General features: G+C 31.0%; 3 protein-coding genes across 3 annotated transcripts in view; 2 read left to right on the top strand and 1 right to left on the bottom strand.

Moving 5' to 3' along the window:
* The window catches only part of LOC111612707, a 29,862-nt gene extending 26,968 nt beyond the window's left edge, over window positions 1-2,894 (top strand). Inside the window, exons 9-10 of the mRNA XM_023353947.1 lie at window positions 463-606; window positions 681-2,894. Coding sequence (XP_023209715.1) covers window positions 463-606; window positions 681-806 — 270 coding nt within the window. The 3' untranslated portion in view covers window positions 807-2,894. The remainder of the gene's footprint in view (window positions 1-462; window positions 607-680) is intronic.
* A 72-nt stretch (window positions 2,895-2,966) lies between these two features.
* Window positions 2,967-6,309, bottom strand: LOC111612708 (probable 28S ribosomal protein S26, mitochondrial). The gene is made up of 4 exons (XM_023353949.1): window positions 6,064-6,309; window positions 5,859-5,996; window positions 3,279-3,402; window positions 2,967-3,196 (listed from the first exon to the last, which is right to left on the bottom strand). Exons 1-4 carry the CDS (start codon window positions 6,291-6,293, stop codon window positions 3,014-3,016), a joined length of 675 nt encoding a protein of 224 aa, XP_023209717.1. The 5' UTR covers window positions 6,294-6,309; the 3' UTR covers window positions 2,967-3,013.
* Window positions 6,310-8,075: 1,766 nt separating this feature from the next.
* On the top strand, window positions 8,076-13,888 carry LOC111612709 (WD repeat-containing protein 34-like). The gene is made up of 6 exons (XM_023353950.1): window positions 8,076-8,269; window positions 10,635-10,719; window positions 10,836-11,051; window positions 12,327-12,375; window positions 13,475-13,660; window positions 13,732-13,888. The coding sequence occupies exons 1-6, from the start codon at window positions 8,211-8,213 to the stop codon at window positions 13,884-13,886; spliced, it is 750 nt and encodes a 249-aa protein (XP_023209718.1). The 5' UTR covers window positions 8,076-8,210; the 3' UTR covers window positions 13,887-13,888.
* The last annotated feature ends 1,550 nt before the right edge of the window (window positions 13,889-15,438 follow it).

The following is a 15,438-nucleotide window of genomic DNA, read 5'->3' on the forward strand; positions in this document are numbered from 1 at the left end:
TTATTAATATAAAGTTTATAGGATTTATTAAGAACTAGCTATATATTTAATTAAATCCTCTACCTAACTGATCTTGAATTGGACACTTCTTCATTTTCTAGACTTATTAGGATCCAAATTTTATAAGAAAGTGAAATTTGTTTTATTTTCATTTTAAAGCAATTCGAGAAATAAATTGCTAATACGAGAATTACAGATTATTTATTTGTAACAGAATATTAAGTTTATTGTCAAAAGATTTTTTTCCTTATTGGGATATTTTTGAGATTTATATATGCTTCATAAACAATAGGCACTTGGATTTTTAGACACTTTATTCCAAAATTTAACACATATGAAGGATAAACAAATGTGTGATACTTTGTGTTAAAAGTCAAGCATATAAAACAATGAAATATTATATATTCACAATAGAAAATATTTACTTTTTATGCTTTTATTCAGCAATTTTTTTGGTTGTAGATTAAAGAAGTAAAGCCAGATGGATTAGCATTTAAGCACGGTTTGCCCGCAAAAGCTCCGACGGTCGACGGAAGCGGTTCGTGTAATTGGGTCCTGACAGAAATCAACCATAGGCCTTTAAATCTTTTTTTCAAAGATAATGAGGTTTGTAAAGAAGTCATTTTGATGCCATTAGGTTACTTTCTTCCGATAAAAATTTCGACCATTTATTATTTCAGATATCCGACAGGTTAAACGCAGTGGGTCGAGACATATCTATTTTGGTGCAGCCCGTCGACTTAGTGAAACAACTCAAAAAGCATCTGAAATTATTAAGAGGCTACAAAGATTACATTGTGCAGTGAAAACTATAAATTTTTGCATTTGATCGAGTAATTTACTCGGAGTCTTTGCAATGAAATTAACTGGGACCAATATGTAAATTATTATATTTGTGTAGACTGTGATATTGACATTGTCTGTAGAATCGAAAGCGTTTTTTTCATTAGTGATACAACGAGATCAAAAATCAAGTTTATAATTTTACCAATGATGTACATTTTTACGAATAACTTAGAAGATAACTCATTTATCTACTTATATTTTTAGATATTTATCAAAAGAATCCAGTTGTGAAAAATGATTTCTTTGCATCTTCCATATTCTAAACCAAAAGTTCTTCCAGTTCTTGGCATAGAAAATTATTTTGTAAATATAGTTGTGTAATAGTAATCGATGATGAAAGTTATTTAAATGATGTATAATGGCAACGCTATATTTGTTTATTCGTATCTGTTGTTATATAGTTGTGTTGCTTTGCTGTTGTTGACAGGAAACGGAATTTGATTAAGATTAGCTTGGGAATGTGATAAATCAAAACTACTTACTTTTTACCTTTGAAAACTTTTATTCTTTTTGTTAAAATTTTAAGAGCATTAGATTAGATAATAAGATAGAGTGAATGTTAATAACTGTGATGTGAAATTTTAATGAATGTTTTGAATAATTGTATAGTTAAGTATTAATATACTAAAATTACTATCTTGTCTTGTAATGTGACTTGTAAAATATGATTGAAAATTTTTAATTTCTTTGGCAATTTACTTACATAAAATCACTTGAATATCATACTTTTGACAAAAATTTTAGTATATATTATATGTAGAAACCATTCCAATAATTAGAACATTTGAATGAAAAGGAAACCAAATACTATATCCTAATTTAATTTCTACATATTTATTAAGATAAAAATTAAATTAGATTATTCAACAATTATTGGCGAGAAATATGCAAAATAAAATTTCATTTTATTCTCCTACTATAAAGGTGCCAACATTTAATTTGCAGTATTTTTGAATAATAAGCAGCAGTTAAATAAATATGGGTTTTAATGTTTAGACGCGAATCAAATGTTTATAATTAACATTTTAGCATTTTGACTCGTTCCATATATCTCCTGTAATGGTAACTTTGTCGTGAATTTTCTAAGAGCATTGCATTTTCTCGTAACTCGAAAATTTTTTAAACAATTTAGTGTGTAATTTTTAAACAATTAAAAATTGTCATGCACAAAATATGTATTCCATATAAAATTGCACAATTTTAACAAAATTTTAGTAGTTAATATTGTAAATTAATGAAAAAGATTACGTGGAAATTGCTGTGTGATTAGTTTTTAAATATGAAAAAATGAGAGTGAAACTGGAACATTTATATTCTCAAAAAGTAGCATTAGGCAGCTAAATTTTTAAATTATCAAATTTTATAAACTTTATGGACTTAATGTAACTGAATTATGTCATTTAACAGGTTTACTACCATAAAATAATTTAAATATTACTTTTTCTTTGTTATATTGACTATCCGAACTTTCTTAACAATTTGTCATATAAATTATTTTTACCAAAGCAATATACTGTTTCTGCTCGTGTTATAATTAATTAATGAATATATTCAATCTTTATTTTTCATTTTGAATAAAAGCTAGTACAAATTTTTAAAATATTTATGTACTTTATATCTGAATCTGATACTTATATTTATTTTAAGTGTTTAGGTGTGAAAAACTAATATGGAACTAACGCAAGATTGTTGACTTGGAATGTTTATTGGTGATGAAATTGTGCAATTAAGAAAATTTCATTGGTGTTTTTAACATTATTGTAATGTTTAAGAACTTGAGATTGTTTATGTAGTCTTGAGAAGGCAAAAATTACCATGAGTGTCGGATCGTATATTTAAAATTTCATTTAGCTTTAACAATTTTGTATGAATTGTATTTAAAATAACCTAACAGCCATTAAAACTTCATTTTTGGATTTTAATCTTTAAAATGGAAGTAGTCTTTCTGTATTCATCTTAATTCTTCTGTCGAGAAGATTTTTTTTAAACAAAAGATTTAATATCTTCATATGTATGTTGGTGTAGCATGGAGAAATTATTTTTTTATATGAATTTTATGGTGGTATTCATTTTTTTCTTTCTGTAATAAAAGTAATAAAAAATGTTTTCAAGAATAGATATTTGAATAAATGAATTACTGTATTATGCTAAGTCGTAACATCTACAATTAATAAATTTCTTCTTCGGATTTATCTACATATATTTTGACATTTGATGGAATGATCTTTTCATCTTCCCAATAAATATTACCCTTCAAATCTATTGCAAAATTATAATTGACTGGATTATCTAAAGCTTGCGCTATGGCTTCGTCTAATGTATCTTCGCGGATGAATGATTTCGATAATTCCTATAAATAAAATGTAAAAATATTACAAAATAATCATCAAACACTAATTTGTTGTATTACGACAGTATAAACTTATACAAACCATCTCTCTCAAAACAAGCTTTTCTGCCTCTTCTTTTTCTTCTAACTTTTGCTGTTCAACATCAAGTTCTATTTGAAGTAAGTCGTCAATTTCCTTCTGTAAATTTTTTTCTAGCCTTTCATTTCTAACAACAACAACAAGCTAATTAATATAATGGGAAGTACAAAAAAACAAAACAAAACAAAACAAAACTATAGTGCTCTTAACAAGAATCAATGTGGTTACTGTATTGGCCTACCACTCTAAAGCCTGGACTCCACATTACCTGAAAACAGAAACTCAGAAACAGAACTGAAACATATAGAGTTTTCGTTTTAACTTGACACCACTAGAAATGCGCCATCTGTTGATCAGTTCTGTAATTGTCGTAGAGTCAAACATGGACGACGCTACGGATTTTGCCAAGATTTCTCTGCATTTATTAACAATTTCATTGTTAATAAATTATTAACAAATACTATTAACAATTTCATTGTTAATAATATTTGAATTGTTTACATTTTTTGTTGTACAGACATGTGTATTTTCTAACTTCTTCGATGAAGAATTCCAAATCTATTTGTTTCCTCATCGTTTTCGCTACACTTTCTGCCATTATGACAATCAAACTACACGTGACTATGCATCACAAATCCTTGCGTTTTTATTGGTTGCAGTAAGACAAGCGCGGGACGAAAACGGAAAAGTTAAATAATTTTTAACTCTGCTTTCAGTCTTGTTTCTGTCCAACTGAAAGTTTCGTCAGTTTGGCTTTCAGTTTTACGATTACGTCGCAGATTCCGGTAATGTGGAGTCCAGGCTTAAGGATCCAAGACTGAATTTTGGCAACAACTCCTGGGAATTTTTGTGGATAGTCTGTCCCAGATATATCAGACCTTGTCCCTCACCACCTGGCCAAATGTTCCTCTTAGTGCTCACAGGACAGGCAAGGAGATATTCAAGAATCTTGACATTTGAATATATTTTTACTTTCTTTTATGTATCATAATTATTATTTTACTTAAAACTTCAATGTCCATTTGCACCATCTATTAATTGAAGGCCAAAATAGTTTGTATGAATCCTCGTGTGCAAGTTTCTCAGTACCAGATTAGTAGTAGACAAGAACGTATTTTGTTTTGCAACGAAACAAGCACATATCAAATTTTATTACAAGCTTGGCAAAACTGTAACAGAAACCTATGAAATGATGAAGGTGGCATAAGAAAAGGATGAATCAATGCATGTGGTAATGTTTGACTGGTGTAAATATTTCAGGGACGGCCAGCAGTGGTTGCCTTCAACAATTTGAACAAATAGTGCATGCTGCGTGCTCTCCCCTCACCCAACCCTTCGTGATGTCCTTAGCCAAACAGTTATCATCATCATTTCTACCATTAGTCACAGACTTAAAAATGCAAAAATATTTTTTTTCTCATTTCCTTCTGCATTTTTTGACCTCTGACTAGAAGGAAAGTGTGTGAATTATTGTTGTAATTTTGTTGAAACCACAGATAGATACCCAGAATTGATTGTCATGTATGAATTACAAGTAAAAAAGGCAGTTATCTATACAAGTGAGCCCAGGCAAAACAAAAACCAATAAAAAATGTGTCGACAAAAATCAAGGATGAAGTCGACGACATTGCATTTTTCAATTCCCGAAGCCCGATTAACCATAAATTTGTGTTGCCTGACTAAACTGTATATTCAGCATTTTGTTTAGACTCAAAGTGACTTCTGAAACGATATAGGATGCAACAGGCATGATTTCAGCAAAAAGGAAAGTTTTTTCGACAATGTAACCAGTAGAAGAGGAAAAACGTATGTAATTTCATAACAAACTGTCAAACACTTTTCATCCAAGTAAGTAGAATAATGTTTGTGCATCGTACCATTATTGGTTCAACCAATTAATTTATTCAGAACTATCGAGCTGTGTTTTTGACACAGAACTGTCTTATATTTTTTGTTTTTTTCTATGATCTAACATAGAAATGTAGTGAAATGTGTAAGAATTGACGATTGATTTTATATCAATAAAAATCCACACAACCGTGTTGCATAAATTTCATTTGGCTCAATTCAAGCTCCAAAAGATACGGTCGGGACATTATCGGAGCCGTAGAGCACACCTATAGGAGCAAAAAGTCAAAGGAACCATACCTCTACAAGCCGCCATTGACCAGATACGGCCCCAAAATAGAGTTGCACGAGATTGTAAGTCGTGGCTCCGCCAAGACTATTGCATTTAACCGTTTAGACCACACAACTATGCCAGCTTCGAGTAGCCCATTTGACCATGTCATGGAGTACTCTGTTATATAGTTTCAGAGGCATGTGGGGGGCTTGCACTTATCCGGGCACCAAAGCGCACTACATACAAAGCGTCGGTCAAAGCTTGCCTCGACGACACGGAGAATAGGCAGTATACCAATATATATTAAAAACTGACATTTGGAAGCGAATATATCACGAAGAGTTGCACATACAGCTATGGTTCCTTTGATTTTTTTGCTCGTATAGAATCTAGGGGTGCGAAACCCCTCATTCAGAGGTCGAATCTTACCTTTCGTTCTACAAATAAACAAGAATATATACCTTAATTTTAGCATTCTTTCATTTTCTAATCTATTTTCTTCCATAAGACGTTGGTGCTCCAATTCTTCTTGTTTTGCTCTTTCTACGACTTCTTCACCAACCTGCGTCGCCTTCTTATGCTCTTCGTGTAAGAAATTCCTGTAAATTTATGCTTTAATAATTTCCAAAAACAGCTTTTAAATTCAAGAAAAAAAAAAAAACATACTGAATGGATCTCATGTTGCATTTATACACGTGGTACAGTGTGAAGATCTGCTCGAATTCTTCTTTAGGTATGTCGGGAGGGTTATTTATCCTAAATAATTTACTCGGAGCCATGGGAAGCCATCGCGGTTTCCTGGCTGGTGATTTACGTCTCCATCTCTGCACGACAAGCAGAGGAATCCGAACGAGTCCTCCGTTTGACAACGCTTTAGATGCACACCACATCGCCATGTTGCATTTTTACTGTTTTATATCCTTCGCCCCCTAGTGTTAACAGAGAAATATAATTATAATTTTATTATCATTTTAATTTTTATTTTTTAAAGAATTTCTTTAAAATTGTTTTAAAGTCGTTTGAAATAAAAAAAAGTAAGTTAATAAAAAATTGAGATGTATAGCAAAGCGCGTTTAATATTATTCGAAATGGCGGAATGGTCGAGCGGTCACGTGGGCTTAGAAGTAGGAATGACTCCCAGAATAAAATTGGAGTCTACGTGATAGATCCTGAATGTTTATCAGTAGCTAAAATATTCGAAAATTCAAACTCAAGTTATAAGACATCATGCTTTTAAATAATTTCAATATATTGCAGAAATGCCTAAAATTCCAAGTTTATTATAACAGTGTAAACATTTGACGGCCGGATGGCCGAACGGTCAAGGGGGCAGCGCACCGCTCGGGGACCCCTGGTTCGAATCCGGACGTTGTCGATAAATCTCCAGGAATTTTTCGGGCGTGGTCCGTCCGGATATATCGTGTTTCCTCCCTCGCCACCCGGCCGCTCCATTGTCGGCCTGGCCGAACCTATAATGGACTTGCAAAAAGAAACCCTCTTAGTGCCCACAGGGCAGAAAGAGTTAAAAAAAAAACAAAACAAAAGAACACTCGTGTCCAAAGAATAAGTATGATCGTCCAACTAATACCTAATACGAGTTCAAGTACAGAATGATTGTTGTCGGAATAGAATCTGGAGGAAGCGGGGAATCAATATGGTCCACGAAAATCGTGTGAGATCAGATGGTGGTGATGGTGGTATTGTAATATCGATATTACAATGTAAGGAAGGCGAAGGAGCTTTAAAAACCTTATGCAATAAAACCCGTCCGCATTCATTTCACAGCCTAGAATTCGCCAATTGGCGCAATATGTAAACATAATTATAAAGTAAAAATGAAAAGTTTGCAGAGAAAGATAGAGTAATTAGAGATTAGACATTTTCTGTTTTCAGTCATTTCTCCATTTCTTTTTCTTGCTTTCCAACTCAAGCAAATGATTTCTTGTTTTGCATATTGGCGCATTCTCAATGGAACGTAATAATGAATTAAATCTTTCCCATCTGGACCTATTTTCAAGTTACCAATATATTCATTTGCTTTATTCAAGAATATTTTCATTCTTGTTGACATTTAAAGGATCTTTCAACCAAGTCTACTTATTTTTTGAATTGAGCATATCAAACAATATATTCATCACTTGGATAAATTCTAAAATTGCTTCACAACTCTGCAAATGCTGTTGATGCAAATGAGGGTTACAAAATGCTACAGCATCGCAATCATACGCCGAGCAAGTAGCTATAACAAAAATTTCGGGCTACAGTAGTTAAAAACGTAAAAACTGTAGTATATTCTCACGGATTCCACAATATGGCGCGAGTAATTCGCTCGGTGTCCGCTACGGGCTGAATTTTAAACGAAGGGAGATTATCGTTCCTCCTCGGGCTAAGTTAATGGTTATGCTTATTTTTTAACATTAATTTCATTCTTATTTTGGGAAAGACTACAGATAATATCAAATAGTTTTTTTTAATTTTTCACCGTAAAGATTTTCGCGTGCTTATCACGAATTCTTCACATCCTTAATGTAGCAGCCGGCTGATGATAGACTGATTTTATATAATAATATTATATTATTATATACATACTATATATATATATATATATATACATATATCTTATTACAGTGTTATTCAGAAAAGATATTTAATAATATTATTATTATATTATACTTTAGGTGGCGCTGCTGTATTGTAAACCAAGATGGCGACTCCCATGCCGGTTTTATTGATTAGAAGCAGTTAGTGAGAAGGATGGTCTTTTTTGCTATTAAAATATAAAAGAATTGCTTGAATTAACATCAGAAAGAAAGATGTTTCAAGACGGTGAAGGACAGAGTTCGGATTTTCCATCATCGTGGAAAACAGAAAGGTTTGTATTATTATTCTAAATGTATATACAGTCGATGGTTAAAGTCCAGATGCGTGCACCGTCATGGCGGCTCATCTCTGATTCCAGCAAACAAAAGAAAGGAAACAGTGGGGACGCACGTTCTAACCTAACCTAATCTATTCTAATAAATTACCATAATTATTACCAACCAAATTATTTGAATAGGTTTGAATAGGTTAGAACGTGCGTCCCCACTGTTTGCTGGAATCAGAGATGAGCTGCCATGACGGTATACGTATCTGGACTTTAACCCAGTCGATTCCCCTATAACACTGTTTATAATTCCGTTTTTTATGAATTCCACGTTGTACGAGTCACTTAGATTTCACAAATACGTGTGCCGGGCTGTGAACGGCTTACGTATTTGTAACATCTAAGTGACTCGTACAACGTGGAATTCATATAAAACGGAATTATCAACAGTGTTATAGGGAGGTCGAATGTAAATTATTTTTGGATTATTATTGAATAATATGATATTTTCTAATGCAGAAATAAATATTTTAGGAGCATGCATCGTTGTAAGGAACAACCATTCTAAATCATTTATTTTTCAAACTTTTAAAATTTTTATATTTGAAAACATTGAAAAATGATTTGATTGATTGATTTTTATTTTTCCATTGAAGTTATTAACATCAGGATTTTCATTTTTTCAAAATACGTTAACATTTCGAAACGCATTACATTTGACTTAGACCCGAGGAAGATCTCGACTAGATCGAAAACGTTTGTCTTTAAACTTTTGTTTATCATTAAATAATAATGGAAACAAAAATGGCTCTAAGTTGAATGAGGTTTTTATTAGTATTACTTTCTAGTCTAATTTGTTGTGAAGTTATTTCTTGGGTCTTCTTGTTTTTCAGATATTCAGAGAGAAAGAGAATATTAAATTCTTTCACAATTTCTGATTTTTTCTAGTCTTTATGATGAGTACCTTTTTTCTTATCAACAAAATCTTTAGGTTTTCTCATTTTTCATTTGTATCTTACTTTGGAATGAAAATAGTCAATACATTGATTAAATGGTTACTATCAGCAATGAAAATGCTAATATGCGATTTAAACTTTGTAGGGAAATTTATTCAATTTGAATGTTTGATTCTAAATAAGTATATACCAATTTAGACAGACTCATAAATTTGATCAGGCGATAACTTGGTAAGTTGTTAAATCACATATGTTACGTTTTTAAATGTTAGAAATCTAAAAATTCAGAAAATAACAATTTTAAAACACTAATATTTGCTCAAACAATTGGTATTTAAGAATAAGATCGTTAGTTTAGGCATGAAACATTGTTAAAATTCTAAATTTTATTTTGTGCAATTGGAAATTTAATTTTACAAAATACAGTAAGCCCCACAAACTTTACTTAATGTGGACTGGAAGGTGACAATTTATCAAAAATGACGAGTTTTACGGACTCTGGGGTGAGTTATTCACAACTCGTAACACATTACTACAAATTAATCTATTAAAAATCTTTTAACACATTCAGAACAAAAGAAAATTTACAATACAATCTAACAAAATAATGTCTGTATTACAAAAAATATAAAAACTTACTACCAGACAATGTCTTATTATTACATGCAGAGCTGTAGCAATGTTTTTGGTGCCCTTGGCGATGCATTAGTTTTTTTAATATAAATAATATGTTTGCAGGGCACTCAGTGCCCTCGTGCTCCTTGTGCTTGTGCCTTTGGTATTTGCCCTGTTGCCGATGCATTACTACATCTCTGATTACATGTATATTACAACTTAATATATGTGCAAATTCATATACATACTAACTATGTACCAATAGTGATTATTTATATTTGTAGTTAAATTTTAATTCAAAAATATTGGCTATTCAGTGGCTACTTTAGAATTAGTGACATTCACATTTCATGGAATTTTGCAGTTGTATTTTGAGAAAAAGGTTATATTCTTTGTTAACATGTGGAATTAATACAATTATCAAGTGGTCAGTGAAGAACAATAATTTATTTGATAATAGTGTTTGGACTTTATAGAAATATAAACAAACATTTAATTGGGGTTGGGTTGATGAAAACAAAGGAAAGAGCATAGAAGAAATCTTTAAATTGTATATAAAGTTATAAATTAAATTACATTTTTTGTAATTTAATTTATAACTTTGTAATTTGTAATTTAAAATTTTCTAATTTTGTATAGGTTTATTAAGTTGAATAAAATGTAAAAGAATTATATTTTAATTTTTATGAAAGATAACTTCTTTCTTTTCAATTATTGTGTAATTTTAATATAAATGTTTGTAAATAAAATTAACATGATCAAATGAGGAATACTTATGATAAGATTTTTGTTTTATTTAGAACAATAAGTGAAAACGGAATTCAGACTAATCCCATTTCATCTGTAGAATCAATGACTCAAACTAAAGAAATGAATAGTGTTATGGTAATTAATAAGATCTATTATATTTTGTAAAAAAATTTCTGAGATTATATTAATTAAAACAAAATTTTTACGATTTCAAAAATATTGTATTTCACATAATTTTTATATTTTTTTAGGTTCAAACCGATCCTTGTACGATCAAACGGTTGAAAGAAGTCGATATTGATTATGATTCATTAAGTGGTTTTCTTCAGAGAGTAGCTCCTGTAGTTTGTAAATATTTAGAAAAGAATTCTCACACAAATGCTTTTGATAACTATAGATTGTTAAGAGACGAAGAACAGAGTTCGACTCGTATTATTTATACACTTACGTACAAAATTCCTTCGGAAGTAAGTTAAATTTGTGTTTTCGTAAAATCAATTGAAATAAAATGTAGAACTATTGAAAGAATTATTACGTATGAATATTTTTAGTAGCATTTATTAATTATTATTTTGATACTTTGATATACAATATATATGAACGTATATGTATGTGATAGAAATTTTCAATGAAATTGCTTGCTTCATAATTTCTGTAGATGAATATTATGTAGATTACTTAAGAGCTTTTAAAATTTATCATATACAGTCGATTCTGCTTAATTGGAACACGTTGGGAGTAATCAATGCATTTTGGCCCAATTAAGCAGAAGTCCCAATTAAATGAGCTAATAATAAATTCTAAAATAAAATATGTAATACGTAGGTAAAAATAATAATTAGGTACCTATTTTAATGCTTTATTAAACCAAAATACATAAAATATTTGTACTGTAAATTTGGCAGACTCACAATGATAGATAACTGATTCTCATCACGCTAGTGTTGCCAAATATTAGTAGTGACGTACACAAGGGTTGACTGTTTGATTCGTTCCTGATCGAATGATTTTTCTAACTAAAAAGGGAGAAAGGAAAGGGTTCATCCAAAAGTCATTTTTCGGTCTTCCTTTGAGCACAGTTTCCTTTACTTGGAGATGGGCCACTTCGGCACGAGTGTCCATAAAATCTTTCAGCTCCGGATGCTGGTCTCAACGATCGGATGGCTGCTGTTTGAATCTAGACATAATTATGCACACAATACTTTTCGAGGAAACACTAGCTGTCTTCCAACTCAGTAGAGAGACCTTGAAAACTTGTCCAGGGATCTTTGCCCCTTCACTTTTAAATGGATTGTCTGGTCCAGTCCAGAGTAAGGTCAGTAGCTCGCATTCTGGTCCATCTCAGATGGGATCCCCCTGTTATATTTCCGCTATGGTGACCCCCCTCCAGAAAAACTGAACTGCCGAGTGAAAGATAAAATCATTTTGTCTCTGCCAATCATTAGGCCTACATGACATTAGTGTATGTAGTGTCTACATATTTTCAAAAGATCCCTAAAACATATCAAAACTTTTTAAATTTCTTTTCTGCTACTGCCCCAATTAAGCGATTAAATTATGTATTAATTTATTAGTTTGGTTACTGTTCTTTGGGATTTGGCCCAATAAAGCAGCTGCTCCGATTAACCGGTGGTCCAATTAAACAGAATCGACTGTATTTGGTTGATGGCAGAATTTTTGAGAGTTAATAAAAAAAATGTATTATTATTTAACTCATTATTGAATTTTTAGCTTTTTTTCAGTTTCAGTGTTTAGATGCTTCGTGGAATTCAACTGGAACTGTCTTAGCTGTTGCATATCCTTTTTAACATGTACAGTAAATGTTATAATAATTAATGTAAAGAAGAATATGCTTAATGTATTCACATTAAGCATATTCTGCTTTACATTAATGGGGCTCACCTACATTGATAACATTAAGCAAGGTAAGAAACTAAGAATACAGTAGGTGAAAAATCTAATTTTATTGACTCTGATATTAAAATGACCTGCTAAATAATTAAAAGTTACATAAGTTGAAGATTTAATAATATATATTGGGCTAAAATTTCAAAATTGCAGACTTGTAAATTCCCACTAGCATCCATCTGTCTGTTCTCTCATAATCTCAAGAATTGAGTTAGATAGATAAAAGTCAAGACCAGAAATTAGGAGAATTAATTATATATAAACTACTGGTTTGGACTGGAAGTCACATGATTTCAATTCAAAAATTTTCTCCAGAACAGTCAGATAGATAACTGGTAATTATTAATATGTAATTCTTGAATATTGTTTGTCTGTTATGATGTAACAGCTAGGGTATAATTATAGAAATGCCTGAGTTTTGATCTCTCTGCCTAGTTTTAGAACAGTTTGATATTTATATTGTAAAAATTGGCTTTACTATATCCCATAATAATCTGCAAGTTAAACTTATATTTTTAATAGATTGTTTTTAGTTTCATTAAAAGTTAACAAATGATTTTAAAACTTAACTGCTTCTTTCAAACTTCATATAATTCCAAGTAGAGTGAAAAATTACTTTGAAATGTCAAATTCTGTTTTGGTTTAAAGTATAAATTTGCATACCCAGGGGCAGATGGAGCCTTTGAGAAAGTCGGAAATTTCTAGAGGTAGATTGGTTCCTTTATGCAGGGATGCACAACCTTTTGTGAAGAAGGGCCAAATTAGGGTTAAGTTTACTGACTGGGGGCCGGACCTCCAAGCGATTAATGAGATGGCTGAGATTGGATGCTGGCAGCAATCTTCTTGATGTCTGGTGTAATGGCAGATGTTGAAACAACCAGATTTTCCAAATTCTCTTTGGTTAACCTGTTCCGTGTTTTGCACTTGTTTAAATTCATAAGCGAAAACACTTGTTCGCATACATAGGTACTGCCAAACATGCTTGCNTATGGTGCTACATCTCATTCCGACTGGTGCAGTCACGAATCTAATGTCGCAATTTGGAATGTTCAAAGAAAAGATTTTGTTCCAAATAAGCCTAATCTGACAATTGAAACTGATTCTTGTGTCACAGCAATAGCATTCCATCCAGAAAAACCTGCTGTTTTGGCTGCTGGAAAGTTTAATGGTAAGAATATAAATTGTAGAAAAATATTTAATATGAATAGAGATCATTATTTGTTTTTTAAATATTTTAAGGTGAAATTGTTATATGGGATATTGGCAAAGATGACGATATGCAGTTGGTGGACTTACAGGCACATCGTGAACTAATAACAGGTGTGCACTGGATTCAGAATGAAGAACAAACAGAATATTTGGTTTGTATACTTATCCGAGAGAATAAATTTTAATTTAAATTTATTAATATTAGTAACAAATATACCAGATTTGTTAGGAAATGTCTGTATTTTGGCATTTCATCCTGATAACAAATACAATCACTTTTGCTATCAGCAGAAACTGAAATTAGCTCAGAACATGACAAATCCAAATGTCTGATGTAGAATAATATATTGTAATAAAAAGATCAGATAACATCTGATTTCTGATTGTGGTACTGAATATTAACTATACTGTACTAGAAATTTCCCCGTCAAGCATGACGGAATGCTTTTAATGAGAAAGTAGAGATCGAAGAATTGAGAAGAGCTTCAAGTTGAGCTTGACGTGATGATGTTTCTGCAGCTTTTGACAAAACCATTCTTATTCGATGTTACTCAACTCAGACTTTGTGGCATTCTGGAGTCTCTTTTGTTCTTATTCTTTTAGATCTAGAATTAATCTGATCAATTTTACTCTTACACTTTCTCCTAAGCATTTTTTGGACTAAATAACGAGTCTTTTTTATTCCATGTTGATAAAACAAAGATGAATCTTATGTACAGTATGTTAGTTAAATGAGTAATAACACTTCCTAAATAATGGGCTGATTAGATAGTTACTTCCGATTTGATAATAGAATGTCACATGGTCACTATGGATTTTTTTAAAATGTATTTTAGAAGTGACACGATGCATCTATCTTTTTCTAAAGTTTAAATTTAATGAAGTAAGTTTAAAATATGCCATTTTAAAAAATATTTTAAAATGCAACTGAAGGGAAATTCCCTCATCAAGCACGAACTAAACGAGATCACTGACATCACTGCAATGTAAGTGCGATCACCGATCCAAAATTGATAAAACATTTATTCTATAGCTAATATTTCCACAAAATAAATCATCTGTACTTTCTGTCAGAACATAAAATGAATATAACGAAAATTTCATCTGGATTGGACAAAAATTACAGCAGTTATAAGGAATTCACACACACACAGATGAGGGTTTTTATATTAGTAATAGTATATATCAACAATAAAATGAAAAGTCCAAATTTTAGCCTGTATTTTATACATTTAGATCATATTCTAAAGTTTAGCTGTACTTGCACATATAGATATTTCCTGAAAGTGCCCTAACAGATCTAAACTTTACTTGAGTGTTTATTAGATCTAGACTTTTTAATAGAGATTGACACTTATGTGATTGCTACATACATTATTAATACCAATAATGATAAGTTTAATAATTGTCATTGTATAATTTATTCAATTTTATAAGTATTATTATTGAACAATTAACAATTATCAAACATTAATATTTTAAAAATTCAAAAAACAATATTAGCATTAGCTCTATACATTACCTAACGTAGTGTACATCCTAAATTGGGGATTTATTCTCATCTATTTATATCCCTCCAGTAAAGTGACATTACATGAATTTAGGCTACTTACTTTATTTATATGTTTTGTTTGTTACTATTGAATTTTCTGCTGTTTGCAGTAATATCTAGACAAGGTGAATTGTTTAAGAATATTTTACGCTATGGTTACAATTATTTAATATATTCAATACAAT

This window comes from Centruroides sculpturatus, unplaced genomic scaffold (assembly GCF_000671375.1).
Source record: "Centruroides sculpturatus isolate CEXI.00-Female unplaced genomic scaffold, Cexi_2.0 scaffold1752, whole genome shotgun sequence".
Classification (NCBI taxonomy): domain Eukaryota; kingdom Metazoa; phylum Arthropoda; class Arachnida; order Scorpiones; family Buthidae; genus Centruroides; species Centruroides sculpturatus.

What these genes read in the sequence shown, in the direction of transcription:
- LOC111612708 (XM_023353949.1), bottom strand. Translation starts at nt 6,293, where the DNA reads ATGGCGATGTGGTGTGCATCTAAAGCGTTGTCAAACGGAGGACTCGTT. An exon ending in TGCAACATGAGATCCATTCA is followed by an intron (nt 5,997 to 6,063) that starts GTATGTTTTTTT and finishes ATAAATTTACAG; the next exon opens with GAATTTCTTACACGAAGAGC. An exon ending in GAAAGAATGCTAAAATTAAG is followed by an intron (nt 3,403 to 5,858) that starts GTATATATTCTT and finishes TGTTGTTGTTAG; the next exon opens with AAATGAAAGGCTAGAAAAAA.